The sequence below is a fragment of the Anoplophora glabripennis genome, unplaced genomic scaffold (genome assembly GCF_000390285.2).
Source record: "Anoplophora glabripennis isolate ALB-LARVAE unplaced genomic scaffold, Agla_2.0 scaffold1260, whole genome shotgun sequence".
NCBI lineage: Eukaryota > Metazoa > Arthropoda > Insecta > Coleoptera > Cerambycidae > Anoplophora > Anoplophora glabripennis.
This window is the reverse complement of record NW_019417343.1, coordinates 49,602-65,815: the sequence shown is the minus strand read 5'-3', so window position 1 is coordinate 65,815 and position 16,214 is coordinate 49,602. Positions and strand designations below refer to the sequence as shown.

Below are 16,214 nucleotides of genomic sequence, written 5' to 3'. Positions count from 1 at the left end.
GGTAATAATTTTCTTTTTTTTTCCCTCTAAATGAGTTAATTTGATCGGTTTAATAATATTGTCAGTGTTAATATTGTTTTTCGCATTTCGCAAAATCGTTTACTAAAGTGGTACTTTACCACACTAAAATATCAATTTATTATATACTAATGTCACTGTTAATAAAAAACAGTTCCACAAATATTAATACCACTTTCATTAATAGGAATACGCAAAAAAAAATTAGCGAAGAGTTAGTAGCTAAAATCTAGTTAGAGTTACGTAAAGATTTAGTGAAGGGATCCAGCTACCAGTGCTGTCTGGTAGAGGTTGCTGTTCACCTTTAGTTTTCTACACACGTAAAGTTTTAAAGTCCAACGAGTAGTTAACCTTTATGGTAGCTGGAAGAGAGAGATATAGGCCAGTCCATTGGCGACATCAGATTTGCCTACCCCGAATCAATCCACTAAGCGTCCCTGTACACAGTTGAACATCCCTGTACATCGCAGGACAAGTGCTGTGAGAAATATATATGTAAATTTTATTCTGTGCATTTTTTTTCTACAATCCCTACCTACAGAGTGAGGAAACTGTTTAGCTGGCTACACACTACGCAGGTGGCCTCTACGGCGGCCTGTACAAACCGCCTGAAAAGCGTCCGGATTTACATCCACACTACAAAACCAAAACTGAGAGTTTCTTCAGTTTTCTTTCATCACGGGAAAAGGTGGTGTACGAGTTTCTTTCTATTAAAAATGAAACGTAAAGAATTAATGTTAACAGCTGCTTCAATAGCAACAATTTCCATTAAATTAAGGAGGTATATCGGGTTTACTCAAATGCACAGATGTACTTGAAATTTATATAGCGTATTACCCAGTGCTCCCTCTGTGCGTCATATTTTTTTGAAATTTTTTTTGAATCTAGATTTTGAGATATTGTTGTTGAAAGTTGTTCATTTTATCATAGGTTTATATGGCGAAGATGGACGGTGCGACTCTTTTTTTGCCCATAACTGAGAAAAAAATGTAGAAATTGTGAAACAAAACTTTTCCATAGATAGTACACAGTATTATCTTATTTTTGATGTAAAACTAATGTAAGTTTTGAACATAGTACAGCTGTATTAATTAGAAACAGAAACCAATGATTGCATTTCTGTCTGTCTTGAGGATTAATGTGGCAACGTCGCAATCAGCTGACAGCAAGGAAGGAATACATTTGAAAGACTTCATAAAAACGAAATTGACTTCAAACATATACATTTTTCCTAAATCCCATGTGCATTGTTATCAACAATAAATTATCCACAACAGATTATTTTTTGTATTGTTTTTAAAAAACTAAATTAATTAAAAAAGGCTAGGAAGCTGTGATATATTTATTGGAATAAAAAATACATTTGATAAATCCTTTTAATATATTTAATGGTTTATAAAAACATCGTAATCCGTACGCAGCAACATTTAGGGTTACATAAAGTTTTCTTTACTTGATTAATATAATTAGTAATACGGAATAACAAAGGAACATAAATATTTCTCAGCAAACTTTATATCTAAAAAATTAGTTATAGTTGCAAAACTTTTGTAACATTACTAAAATAGAGATTAAAAACACGAAACACGACAGTGAGTAATAATGTAATTTCTATCACAGAACCTTCAAAATTGCATCCAACATTTTTCTGTGACTTGGACGAGAGATGGGCGCGAGTGTCATTTCACTTCTTTAGAACTAAATTAACATAATTCTCGTTGTTTTACCAGTTCACATGATTTACGGATTTTAAATAAAGGATACAAATCTTCGCGAGGATAATAGGATATATTTGCTATATATATTAATTATTATATTGTACATAGTTTACACACAATAAATTTTTGAACGCGTATGCATCTTTACCCGAATTTGACGCGCAATATCTCCGATATCCTAGGTCTGTAGGTTCGCAGTGTGTACAATTGCTAGTCAATTATTAGCGCTGTTGTCACATCTAGATAGTCTTTATGCGTTCATTAAATATAATTTAAAACTACTTAAATATTGATATTTTTATGTTGTTAATTAATCAATATGTATGCTATGTGCATATGAGTAGATTTATTTGCTATATAGATAATGTTTATCGCAAATAATTTCAAATGAATTTAATTTTTTCAAATTGGCAGCGGGCTATAGTCCCATAAGAAAAACATAGGACTCCCCCTGCGCTCGCCACTTCCCTCGAACCCCGACATACCTCCTTAAAATCCATAAAATCAGGTAAAAACAGAAAAAGGTGGTGTGAACTGATTTTTTGTTTTTATCCATATATTCTTTAGATTTAATACGCCATAAACATGGATGTGCTTTATAAAGTTTTATAAATTCTCTTAAAAATACTTCCTTTGTAGATTCCATGTTTGATTGGACATGTTACTTCATACTTTTCTTTTTAAATTGAGAAAACTGGCCGCAATCGCATCCACCCCCACACTTTTAACACGTCTGTGCAGGCAAATTTCCGGTCAAATCATTCGCCTGCACAGGCCGCCTCATGATCTGTGCAGGCTGGACAGACCGCCGGAGAGGCTGCCTACGTAGTGGGTAGGAAGCTTTTTATAGGGTCTATAAGAATAATTTTATTTGTAGGATGGCGCCCAATCACTATCAATTTTAATCATCCCTATACTGTTTCCTCAGACTGGTAACTATATATCGATGGTGTAGCGCACAAATGTGTTAAGTGAAAAAATGTAAATTTTTCAAGAAGAAATAAATAAACTTCTGAATGTTATAGTAATATAGCACAATGCCTAATTGTGATTATGTTTGCTAGGTAGGGTTTGATGGTTTAATATTTATTGCAGGTCACATAGCACATACTCAAATAATTTTTTGAATAAGAAAAAAATATATTTTTTTTATACATATACAGCACTTAGCACATTTGTGGTTCTCCAGTAATGCTTTACTCACTGAACAAAATAATTAACAATTAACTTTTAAACTAGATTTTATTGCAGAAAACAACCAGATTTTATCAAATTAAAAGAAATACAGTTACTGTAATCAAAAGTTATACAAAAAGAAAGTAAAAAATTAGCATTAATCATCTAATTTTGCTGCATCAAGCTGAGTTCTATTGTTCACTTCAGGAATTTCCTTAATAAAGTTGGTATAATCCTCGGGAATGATTTTGTTCGACAACAAATAAAGAAGATCTTTTTTTTTTCTTCTGAGAAATCGGTATTCTGGAGTCATACTTTTGATTTAATGTTACTGTTTCCCAGCTTTTCTTTTTTCCTGGTTTACGTTTGTCAGACACATCGATTTCATGAAATGCTTCGTCAGAGAGGTTGTATTTATACTGTATAATAAATGGTTTTTCCTTCTGATATCGCATCCACTTTATATTGAGCCAGGTAACTTTTTCTATTTCAATATTTTGGGTTGTATTGACAACAATATCAGTCACTAGTTGTTGCAAGTTGAAAAAATCAGTATACTTAAGGTCATTGACGAAATAAGGACGAGGTTTAATTCTAGCCATTGATATCAAAAGTCCCCATTCACGGGTAGAATATACTTTTTTATGTCTTTTAGCCCTTTCTATAGCTGCGTGCATGGAATCGGCTTCCAGGTATGAGTGACCCGATTCCGTGAACTTCATGTCTATAGTTTTTAGGTGTAGTAGTACTTATTAAGAATATTGATTTTAAAGTTGAAACTTATGTACAAAAAATTAATAATGGTAAAAATGTCAGTCATTCGAGTTAAGTACGCATCACTTTCTTAAAAAACAAACACAATTGTAAACAACAGAAATGAATGTTATACACACACAAAGAACGTAAAATTAGTGGATTCCAAATTATTTTCTAGTATTATTTGGAAGCGTTGGTTGGTAGTTTATTTAATTGTGTTTTTAAAAATTAAACACTATGGCTTCGGGTAGCTATCCACTGCGGAAAGGGTGGATATCATTTCGCTTTACTTTATGAACAGTAAATGTGCGAATAGAACAGCTCAGCTACTTAATGAACAACATCAAGATCGACATGTCAGGAGGAAGTATGTTCTAGAGTTAGGGAACGTAGCCAATAAAAATCGAGAAATTGGAAAACCGATAGTTTATGAAGCTGGTGAAGTTGCAGTTTTGGGACAAGTTCATCTTGATCCTACATTAAGTACGAGGCAGCTGGCATCTGTGTCTGGGATCAATCGAACTAGCATACAAACCATTTTGAAGAAGAATAAATTCCGTCCATACAAAATACATTTAGTCCAGGAACTTCATGAGGATTATTATTATGACCGCCGTTTGCTATTTTGCGAAATAATGAGTGAGCTAGCAGAGAACGATCCACAGTTCCTTTTTAACATCTGTTTTTCTGATGAATGCAGTTTTTTCTTGAACGGGGCGGTAAGTCGTCACTATTGCCGCTATTGGTCCGATTCAAACCCAAGAGTTTTTCACGAGGTGCATACACAGCAACCGCAAAAATTTATTATATGAGCTGGAATTTTCGGTGACCGACTGGTGGGTCTTTTTTTTCTACCTGGTAATTTGAGTGGCCAAATGTATTTGCAATTACTGGAAGACGCTATTGACCCTGCCTTGACTGATATTATTAAAAATGTTCCAGAGTATGATGAAGATCATTTGATTTTTCAACAAGACGGTGCTCCTCCGCATTATGCGTTAATTGTCCGTCAGTATTTGGATCAACGTTTTCCACGGAATTGGATTGGGAGAAGAGGCATTGAGTGGTCTCCACGATCACCGGATTTATCGCCCCTTGATTTCTTTTTGTGGGGATACCTAAAAAGTAAAATTTATAAAACACAGCCAGTGTCGCTGGAAGATTTGCGTCAAAGAATCGTCGAATCACTCCGGAAATGCTTCGGAATGTGTTCGAACGTTTCGAACAAAATCTTTATTCTTGTATGGAAACGGGCGGTCATCAGTTTGAATATTTAATCAACTAAGTAGTAGTTGCTTACTTATGCAATTTAATAATAATTTAAATTTTAAAATGTCTTTTTTTTTTCAAAGTATTGGGCGGAATTATAAAATTTAAAGTCTGTTGTAAACAGAATTGTAAGAGCTTTCAAAATAAATATTACTCAATCCCCAATACCATTTAAATATTCTGGGGTGATGCTTACCATTGCTTGGGGGGTGAAAGTGGCGGAGTCAAAAATACCAGCAAAGAATGTCCCCCTTTAATCTAAAATCGACGGGTCTGAGCGTTTTTCTACAATCTTGACGCAGTTCTTGAAAATGGCTCTGTTTCGTTTTCATTTGGCCACCCTGTATGTTATCCAGTTGGAGACAGTAATTTAAGTAAATTATTTCATTTATCGTTGCGGGTTAATTTTAAGACATATTTCTTTACAAATATTTTTTAACATCACAAGAAGTTGACCCGAGCTATCTTATCTCTGAATGTTTTTCGAATGTATCTATTTAAGTTAAATTTTATTATCTAGTAGTCCTACTAAGAGTTTAAATTCAGATTTCTAGTAAATACCGTGTATTAATATATATTTTTTTTAAATTCTTACCTAACTTCTCATCATAAAATTAAAGTACAAACTGTTATTAAAATAGATCCTTTATATCTTAATGATGAAGAACTTTTATTTGAATTAAAATTACGTTTGTACGCTTTGTTATTTTTCTTAAGGAGAAATAAAAGGTTGAAAAGGGTACGAAGGGTAGAAATAGGTTGTCGATTATTACGTTGAAGACATGTGAATATTTGTTATTTATCTTGCAGGCAAATATATGTGTAACTAAAGAAAAACGTAAATACTTCAGAAAAATATGGTGTCTTGTCGGGGCAGTTCAGGACTTGGCTATTGCGATGGTGAGATGAGGTGATCCTTAGTGAGTGGCCACTAAATATGTCTGTAAATGATTTGAAAGCATACCTTTTATCTAATTAACAAATGAATCAATAATTACTGAGTATGTCAATGTACTTCACCTCTATTTAAAAATATGACTGTGTCCATTTAACATTAAACATATACAGGGTGTGATATATCTACTGCACAATCAATAAGCAACTGTGATACTACTTATCACCAAACTATTCTGTGTATTAAATATCTAAATAGATCTAAACAAATCTAAGCATTTTCGTACTGTTCTTGACACCCCTCCCGATGTCAACTCCAGATGTGCAATGGATGTTAGGGGCAAACTCACAAAGCACCCACCCAGAGTGTTCCCATCTTGTGGTACCGATTAGCCTGAAGACACTCTCCCGACTAATCCATCAGCACCAGGTGTTGCAAAGAGCAAACTCGCGATGCACCCCACCAGAGTACCGTGACAAAAACATCACAAGACTCACTCAAAAACATTATCCATGGATCTCTACACGCAAAACAGTTAAGTGCCTCTAATGCATAGACAACTTATTCGCATCAAATGTTATTAAACTTACTAGTAACTGGCAATTCATCAACAGTTACTAACACAAAATAATCCTTCCTATAACAACTCTTATTGCTACTCAAATGACATTTAACTATTACTGTGTATATCCCGAAATATGACATTACTAATCTATGCAAGGGACATTTAATTATTTCTTCAAGGGAATATGCAAACTAATTAATGATGCTCGTCAAATAAAATATCTATCTAACTTCTCAATAAAATTGACAACGTAAAATAAAACAATACTAACTAACAATTACTTTCCAAATTTACTTTATATGAATTAGCTATAATTTGTTATAAACAGGTATGCTCAGTGAGAAAAACTCACAAGTTTTATGAATAAGCCCTAAACAGCTATGCTCAGTGAGAGAACTTACCTAATATCCAATATTCAATTGTGGCACAATTCACAATGTTTTCACGTCACGATCACTATGTAAAATGATTTTTTTTCAAAATTTAGGTAAAAGAAGCTGTCTGAAATTTCTAATCTAAACAAAGCCTATGGGCGTCAACTAGCCATTCGAGCTTTTTACAAATACCAGATGCTATGTCGGGGCGAATATATGCCTTCATTCTAACTTAAAACTCTCAATATTTAAAATAGGGTCATAATACAGGGTGTAAAAAAATATTATCTTACATTCGGTCATCCTGAAGATCACCTCACTCCGAGATGCCGCTACTGACTGCTCTCACCGTCATCGGAGTCGGAAGAAAGGTCTACTCCGTCCTCTCCACTCTCGCTGGTCGTATCATCAGACTCTGATCTCTCAACACATTGTCTTTATAAATGGATTTTTCAAAATCTGCATCAGGTGGTTTACATAACTCTTCTTTAAGATGTTTTATTTTGTCGTCAGTAGGTTGCGCGGATAATACCCAATCTTCGGGAGCAGTAGTATTTTGGGAGGGATTTCTATTGAGTGCGTCTACATGTTTTTTATCAATTTCCTGGTGTATACTGTACTGTGAAGGTGTATTCATGTAGCTGCAACCACCACCGTGCTATCCTGGGCTATTCCCCATCGTTCTTTATATACAAAGATTTCCGATTTTAGTTGAAGAACCTAGAACTTGACAGTATGTTCCAGATTCGGTCGCTACGCAGCAACTCGGCATTGAAATATTTGAAAAACTTTTAGCCATACCCATATACAGGTCTGGTCGAACTAAACGTGCAGGTGGTAGAAATGTATACGCCCAGTTGAAAAATGCGCTTGCGGTCAAACGGCTTTACGCACAGTTGCTCTGGTCGATTGCGTCATAAATTTCAGTTGTCGACAAGTCGCCTGGCGGTGCAGTGCAGCAATGCGGAATTTGAGAACTGCGGAGAACTGGCACCAGTGTGAACTTGTGTCTCGGCGTCAGGATTATACATATATTGCCAATGTTGGCCTGTCAGTGAGGCTATCCTTCAAGCTGTGGATGGATTCCTGTTCCTTTTGAGTCCATTGCTCAATCGACCTCCTTCTTGGTCAGGCGGGTTAAGGGTTTCGCAATTACTGCATAATTATTTACAATATCCCTGAAGTATCTAACCCGTTAAGCCAATAAATTGATGTATATTATGGACTGACTTCGGTACAGGGAAATTTCTTGTAGCATTCGTCTTTTCCATTCCTGGCATCACTATGCCTCCAGAAATTTCAAATCCTAAGTATGTTACTGACTTAAACAAAAAAATACACTTCAACGCATTTAGGGCAGTCCTTACGCTCTCAGTAGTTTTAGGATTATTTTCAAGTTATCTATACCTTTTTGGACCGTATCGGCATTGATTAGTACATCATCCAAGTAGACTGCTGTAATACTCCCAGCAAGGCCCAATACTCTATTCATTAGCCTTTGAAACACTCGGTGCATTGGCATGGCCAAAAGGCATTCGGGTAAATTCATATTGACCCTGAGGGGTAACAAGTGCTGTATAGTGTCTCGATTCTTCTGCAATGGGAATTTGATAATATCCAGATCTAAGGTCTAAGCTGGTATAGTATTTACTACCATGGTCTTATTGGTCGTCCATTCGCGGTAAAGGGTACCGATCTTTCACTGTGACGGAATTAAGTTTCTACTCCGTTTTTCTTCTTTACCAGTAGAACTGGGAATGAGAATAGTGAGTTTGACTCGCGCATTGTATCATTATCCAGAAGTTCATCCGCCATTGTCTTCACCTTCCTCTGTTCCCCGACTGACATTCGATATTGACGGTAGGTAAAGGGCTTGTTGCCATCCAAACGTATTTCTAAAGCTGCCGAATTAGCACAAAACTCACTATTATCTTGTGAGAAAGAGTCTCTGTATCGTTGAAGTATTTCAATTAGGTCTTGTGACGAACTTTCAGTGTGAGACCCGGATGTCCCACAAAAAGTCGCCGTCTGGGTAACAACAGTGGAGAAAGATACTCCAGGGGTCTTGATTAGAAAAGAAACCACTGTTCCCAATAGATATTCTCCAGTTTATTTTAAACTAACAATTAAATAAATAAATTCCCACTGACAATTCGGTGGCGGTCGGTACTAACATTCGGCGAGACGGAGTAGGCAAAACTACTTTTGACTCAGGTTGTACGGGATAACGGCGGGATAGGGGAAGTACTGCGAACAGGCGGGATATTGCCGACGCTCTGCTCCCAGACGGGCGGTTAGGAAGGATGCTGAGAACAGGCGGGATATTGCCGACGCTCTGCTCCCAGACGGGCGGTTAGGAATGATGCTGAGAACAGGCGGGATATTGCCGACGCTCTGCTCTCAGACGGATGAATAGGGAGAAAGGAGCCTTGGTAGGATATTGCCGATACCAAGGGGGGAAGGCGGACTTACTTCGTGTTGAGGATATTGCCGATCAACACTACTGAATCTCAGTTGCCGGAGGTCGGCCTTTTATAGCCGGTTTGTGACGTAGATTAACAGTTCGTCGGATGCTAGTACGCAGACCCACAATAAATACAGAGTTCCACGCTTACATTACTAACATATGAAAAGTTAATAGTTCATCGGCTATTTAACGGATAAAATTAAGAAAGGTTCGTTACAGTCTTTCCTTGTTTTTTCGTCGACCGCTTCGATATTTATATCGGCCTCTGGTAATTTGGAAATAGTAGAAGAGTATCTTGTTCTCGACGGTGCGCATTGTTGGCTCTGGTACACAACGCCTAGTTCGAGCGACAGATTTAGTTTTCAATATGGTTATGTCGAAGTCCGATAGATTAATTATGGGTAACTTGACCTTTTGTCCAGGTATTAAGCTAAGTATAGTACTGCGGATACAGTATTCGCTACCTTCCTTGAACCTAAAGCTAACTTCTGTAAAAAGTTCACCATTAAAGTCTTTACTTTCCACTATTAGATTAACTAAATGGTCCTTAGGTTAGGCTTATGGTTTCCTTCGGCCACAAGGTAACCTTTTTTTCTGCTGGGAAAACGTCCTTAATTTTATTTATGCACCTTCAGTTACCACTAGTCGCTCAGAGTCCTTAATTATTAATACTCTTGGAAGTTCGGTAAATGTCTTAGCACAAACACCTCTTGTACATTGTCCGGCACTAAGTTAGCGTCCAATGTGGCTTCTACATCATCCACCTTAACTCTAATATTACAAACTCCCAAAGTGTCCGTGGTGCCATTACCGTAACCACGTATTAAAATTTTTCGCGTTTTGTCGTAATTTAATCCTAACCTATCAACTTCACTTAGCCTAATCGTGGTGCAGAAGCTCTCTGAATCAATATAGGAGATTTCACCGTTAATTAAAATGTCTTTATAATACTTTTAATTTGGGGAAACACTACTAACTCCTTCTAGTCACGCTACTGCATTCGAGACATTGTTCTTGTTGGGGCAGTCTCTTTCTAAATGACCGAAATTTCGGCAAGCATTACATCTTATTTTCCTTTGTCCATGACGGTAACATTTATTGGACTTATGGCCAACCTTGCCACATTTGAAGCATTTTATCAGACCTCGATGCCTCTCTCTGACTGGAATCCTATTGCCACGGCTAGTGAATGGATAATTGATTTTAAGCAAACTATTTAAAGAGCTGAGGTATTGGAACAACGCCTCCGGGGCTTGGTAGTTTCCAGCTTTGGCTGCAGTCTTCACCACCATGTCATGAATTCCGCCAATAATGCATACTACGGTGTCATTACCAGATATTTTACCCTGGGTTCACTATTTTTAGAAATTGGTGAAAAAAATTTATTAAAACTTCATGAGTGAGGATGGTTTCTACCCTTCAGAAGCGGAGCAAGTAAATACTACTCTTGCCGATTACTTGTACGTCTTTAGCAACTACTTTGCGCCTAGTCGCATTGCTTAACTATTTTTGGAATTTGCTGAAGAAAATCAATTAACATTTTTTAGGCGAGGGTAATTTCTACCCCCCAGTAGAGGCGTAAGTAAATACTACTCTACCCTATTACCTGTACGTCTATAGCAACTACTTTGCGCCTAGACGCATGTTTCACTATTTTTGGAAATTGGTGCAAAATTAATTAGTTTTTATCTTAGGCGGAGGTAGTTTCTACCTCTCAGAAGCGGAAGTAAATACTACTCTAGTCTATTATGTGTACGTCTTTAGCAACTGCATTACGCCTAGCCACATTGCTTAACTATTTTTGGAACATGGTGAAAAAGAACATTAATTAAAATTTCTTGAGTGAAGGTAGCTTCTACCCCTCAGACGCACCGCAAGTAAATGCCAGTATAGTTCACTTAATTTTTATAGAACTGTGTAAAAAAGTATTTAAAATATTTTGTTTGAGGATAGTTTGTACCTCTCAGAAGAGGCGCAAGTGAAGTGCAGTTAATAATAATATTTACAGGGTGTTAGAAGTTTGACTGCCTTAATTTTAACAGACAAAAAACCTTATATTATGGGTCCTAAACTCATCCATTTTCGAGAAAAAAATTACATTCACATAACTGCGTGCATAGAATACCATAAAATACAATGTTTATCACCTTTTTAACTTCTTTACGCTTAATTCTAAAAAATAATTAGCGTTGTAATAAATTCAAAATTCGATAAAATTCATATCGAACAATGTGACAACGGCGCGGCGGTTAACACGAGGTACTAAGCAATCCAATAACTAGCAATCGCAATTCAGTTCATAGATAAAAGAGTTAATTCGGTAGGTAACTGGAATTTAATCCTGACGGAGTGTTCTTTGCTCACCACTATTTCCTTTTCTTGAGGTGTTTCTCTTTGCTTTTTTAAAATGTTTACCATACGTGATAATTTTCCAGCGAGTGCGCGGATATTGAATTCGAAGGTGCCGTACGTGCATCGAAAAGGGTGGTGGACATTTTGAGCATATGGTGTGGTTTGTTTTGTATTTGTGCGGTTAAAAATTACTGAATTTTGCTTTTTGGTAAATACCTAAATTATTTTTAATATGTATGACGACGTGAATCTTTAGGTACTTTAAGTAATTACATATTTTTCAAATTCATAATTTAACTAAAAGTTAAGTTCCTGTTTTAAGAGATTCACAATTACTAAAATTCGAGCTAAAATTTAAGCACAATATTTCGTACTACAAAATCGATGCTATCATCATCATCATCATCATCATCATTTTCATTTTAATTTATTTATTTACAAACTATAATATAATTATTGTCTTGAAATTTACTAAATGTTTCACAATAATGTTAACATTTTTTGTTATTGTAGGACAAGACTGCGATGTGCACACGTGGTGTGGCATCAGTTGTGTAACATTAAGTTAAGCGTTGTTGTCACGTTGTGATGGAACTTCCCAATATTAATAATCGCTGTATTTTGAAAACTGTTAATGTTACGCCCCTGTAACATATAACTTTTTTGTTCGTTTATGATTGTTCTTCATGCTGAAGTAATAACATTCACACTTCTTACACCTTGTATATGTATGTATAATATAATAATATTTATATGTATGTTTCAAGGAATTACATTCCACCAGTGAAATGGAATGAAAAAGGCTGCTAAATTGGCTGCTAACACCATGCGAAAAGAAACTGGCTGCTGAATATTTTGGCTGCTAAGTTCGCACCTGTTTCTTGTTGGAAGTTATTATGTTAATAATAGAAGCACTACAAACTTACCCGATGTTTTTAATTCATCTTCTACTCGTATTTAGCCTCTTTCGATGCTTTTTTCTATAAACATTTAAAACTATGTGTAAACAATTCGTTACTTGTTAAATTTGTTCTTTACACATTTTTTTTTTATTCCAGGCTTCTAGTTAGAGCACCACTTGGCCAGAACCTTCAACCTGGATCGAATCATTCCGGGGCCCTTTTCAAATGCCCAGTATCAAATTATGACGATAACTGTGAACAAGTCGAAACTGATGGAAAAAGAGGAATAGAAGAGAATGTTGCACCTTGGGCCAGCTTTCACTTTGAAGGGTGTAAGTTCTGTATTTGAATTATTTAGATGTGTATGTTAATAGTGAACAAATCTATCATTTTACTCTTTATACAGGGTGTTCCACCTAAGAGGGATTCTTCTGTAACTCTGCAACTATAAAATTTATAAAAAAAATGGTTTTAATAAAAGTTGCCTGGAATCATGTGGGCCATGTAAAGAAAATATTTTTAGCTTTATATGGTGTTCCATTTCGTGTGGGCGCTAAATAACTTTGTTCATGGCGTTTAAAACTCACCGTTTTCGAGATAATCAGTTTTTGAAAAAAAAATACAATTTCAGCTCTCTAAATGAGACTAGATAGCGTCTAAACCATAAGAGTTAGAAACCTGCAGTTTTCACAGTTCGTTTTGGCATCAATTACTCTATCTTATCATCTATGAGCAAAACGTGTATGTTATTGAGACTCGGAAATACTGATACCTACATTTAATAATGTTACGAGTTGAAAAAACTTTTTTTTTCACTTGGAATTACCCATATTAATTGTCATGGGTGAATGCAAAATTGAATGCCCTTTCGACTGATATAAGATTGTCCATACTTATCTGTAACAGTTTACCAGAAAAATCAGGTTATTTTCTAAAGTCCGAAAAAGTAGTTATGTAATAGCGTCAAGAAGACCTTGCAAAACCACTTTTCGTTTTATCAGGCCTGGGACTGACAGTGTCAATGTTTACTGGCATGTTTAAAAAGTGGTTTGACAAACAATAGTAAACCACTAATAACAACTAAAACAAAACGCAAAACGAAACAAACTGAAACTCGGAACACAACAAGGAGAAGAATACTTAGACCGCTAATTTACATCAATTTTTTGTCCATTTTGATTAATACATAAACGAATTAGTTTTTTAAAAGACTGCTCAACATTGGTCAGCATGTCTGGCGTAATTTCTTGAAATACTACTGTAATGCGCTGCTACATATCTTCCGCAGTAGTTGGAGGTGTAACGTAAACTTTGCTTTTTATAAATCCTCATAAAAAGAAGTCGCAACTTGTCTTATCTGGACACCTTGAAGTCCAACTCACTGGTCCCCCGCGCCCAATCCATCTGTTGGGAAAAGTTTCGTGTAAAAACTGACGAACCGCAGCGGTATTGTGAGATGGAGCACCATCATGTTGCAACCACATTCTTCTAAGTATAGCTAAAGGAATGTCGCCTAATAAATCGTCTAGAGTGTTTGTTAAAAAGTTTAAATAAACTGCTCCAGTTAGATGCTGGTCAAAAAAAAATGGTCCAATGACATGGGTTCCCAAAATTGTTCCCCACACGTTCAGACCATCGTTGGCTATGAGTTGTCCGGAATTGGTGAGGATTGACTGTGTTATAATAATGGCTTATGACTATTAACGAAACCATTTTTATGAAAAGTAGCCTCATCGGAGAACATGACTCGTTTAAAAAAAAACATCATCTTGATTTAACATCTCAAGTGCCTACTGACAAAACTTTAGTAATTCTTGGTGTAATTGGATGCGATAAGGATGTGCCGCGCTGTGCTTTTGTAAAATCCTATATATCGACGCTGTACTAATACAATTGCAAGGCCTGCTTGACGCTGTTACATAGCTACTCTTTCGGACTTTAGAAAATAACCTGATTTTTCGGGAAAACTGTTAGAGATAAGTATGGACAACCAAAACTGTTAGGGATAAGTATGGACAACCTTATATCAGTCAAAAGAGCATTCAATTTTGCATTCACCCATGACAATTAATATGGGTCATACCATTTGAAAAAAAAAATTCAACTCGTAAGGTTATTAAATGTAGGTCTCAGTATTTTCGAGTCTCAATAACGTACACGTTTTGCTCATAGATGACAAGATAGAGTAATTATTGATGTACGGTTTAGACGCTATCTTTCTCACTTAGATAGCTGAAATCGTGATTTTGTTCAAAAACAACTGATTACCTCGAAAACGGTAAGTTTTAAACGCCATGTACATTTAATAAACTCTACCTAATATTAACCAAGGAATTCAAAAACGCAGTAATATACAGGGTGTCCCATTTAAAATAATAAAGTTACGTAGCGCCTACGCCGAGCTTAGGCAATCCAACAATGCACGATTAGTACTAGTAACAATGGTAACGAAAATTCCCTAAATCTTTGCGTTATGATTCGTTTACATTGAACAATGACAAACTGTTACGTCTGCACTCGAGATAATGCGATTGCTTATTGGTTGAATAAATTAAAATTCGTTCTTAAATTCTTCTTAAACTCGTATTTCTCATAAAACAATTTTTTTGTAGGTATGAGTGTGAGAGGTTGTCACTTCTCTAACAGAAGTGCATATACTTATATTTCCGGATCTCCAAGATCCAAAATGAAAGGACAAGTTTACTTCTTTGAGAAATATAATAATACAGAATTAAATATATCGTTAATAATTACTGATGAACAATTTGCTTCTAGTTTTGGGTATGAAATGCTCGCTGCTGATGTAAATAATGATGGGTAAGTTATCTTTAGTTATAAATTTATTTTTCTTTTACTAAACTAAGAAATATCCTAATTTGAATGTATTTATTTCAGATATGATGATTTACTAGTAGGTGCCCTTTTTTATTATGGTGAAATGAAAGGAGGTGCTGTTTACATTTATTATAACATTAGAGATTGCAGTTGAGACAACTGCACTTGGGATAAAGTTTTCTATGGAAAGACTCAAGATGACAATTTTGGGGCGAAACTATCTCATTTGTAGTAAATGTGGGCTCGGCACTAAATCAAATTTCACTTAAAAATTCAGGATTATTTAAATATTCAGCCAGTGTACTGTACTGTAGCCAAAAACAAAACTCCAAACACCTTTCTTCATCTCATACTATGGAGAAAATTTGGTTTCTTCTTTCCTTTTTTCTTTTATTTTATTTTTTGCCAGACACCTGATAATTTCTCTAGGGATATTAAGATTTAAAGTAGCCATTCTAATATTAGCCCGGGGATTATTATTAAAATATTGTAAAATTTGGTTATTTCTAAAAATTATATTATATCTAATTTTAAGTAAATTTTTTGAAATACAGCCTGTTTCATTGAAAACTTTACATTAACAATAAATTACCTAATGAGTAATATTATGGCTTATTAATTTTTTATTTAGCTACAAAATCGTTATTATTTAAAAATTTTTGATAATATTTGGTATTGGCCCGTTCTGGGGAGTCCGGAATCCAGTCACGTAAATCTATTTTTCCTCAAAAAATCCCAAATATGAATTATTAGAATTTTACTCCTAAAATCGGACGTAGTACCTACGCCTTGGATTTTGTGGGACCACGCTCATTCTCCTTCACAAAGCACACTTCACCAAACTCTACTTCTTAAAAAAAAATCGATTAAAATCGCATAATAAATAA

The 16,214-nt window shown here is 35.4% G+C and overlaps 1 protein-coding gene across 1 annotated transcript; it reads left to right on the top strand.

Moving 5' to 3' along the window:
• The first annotated feature begins 15,127 nt into the window (after positions 1-15,127).
• LOC108913902 (integrin alpha-PS1-like) lies at positions 15,128-15,875 on the top strand. Its single transcript, XM_018719556.1, has 2 exons — positions 15,128-15,309; positions 15,388-15,875. The coding sequence occupies exons 1-2, from the start codon at positions 15,179-15,181 to the stop codon at positions 15,479-15,481; spliced, it is 225 nt and encodes a 74-aa protein (XP_018575072.1). The 5' UTR covers positions 15,128-15,178; the 3' UTR covers positions 15,482-15,875.
• The last annotated feature ends 339 nt before the right edge of the window (positions 15,876-16,214 follow it).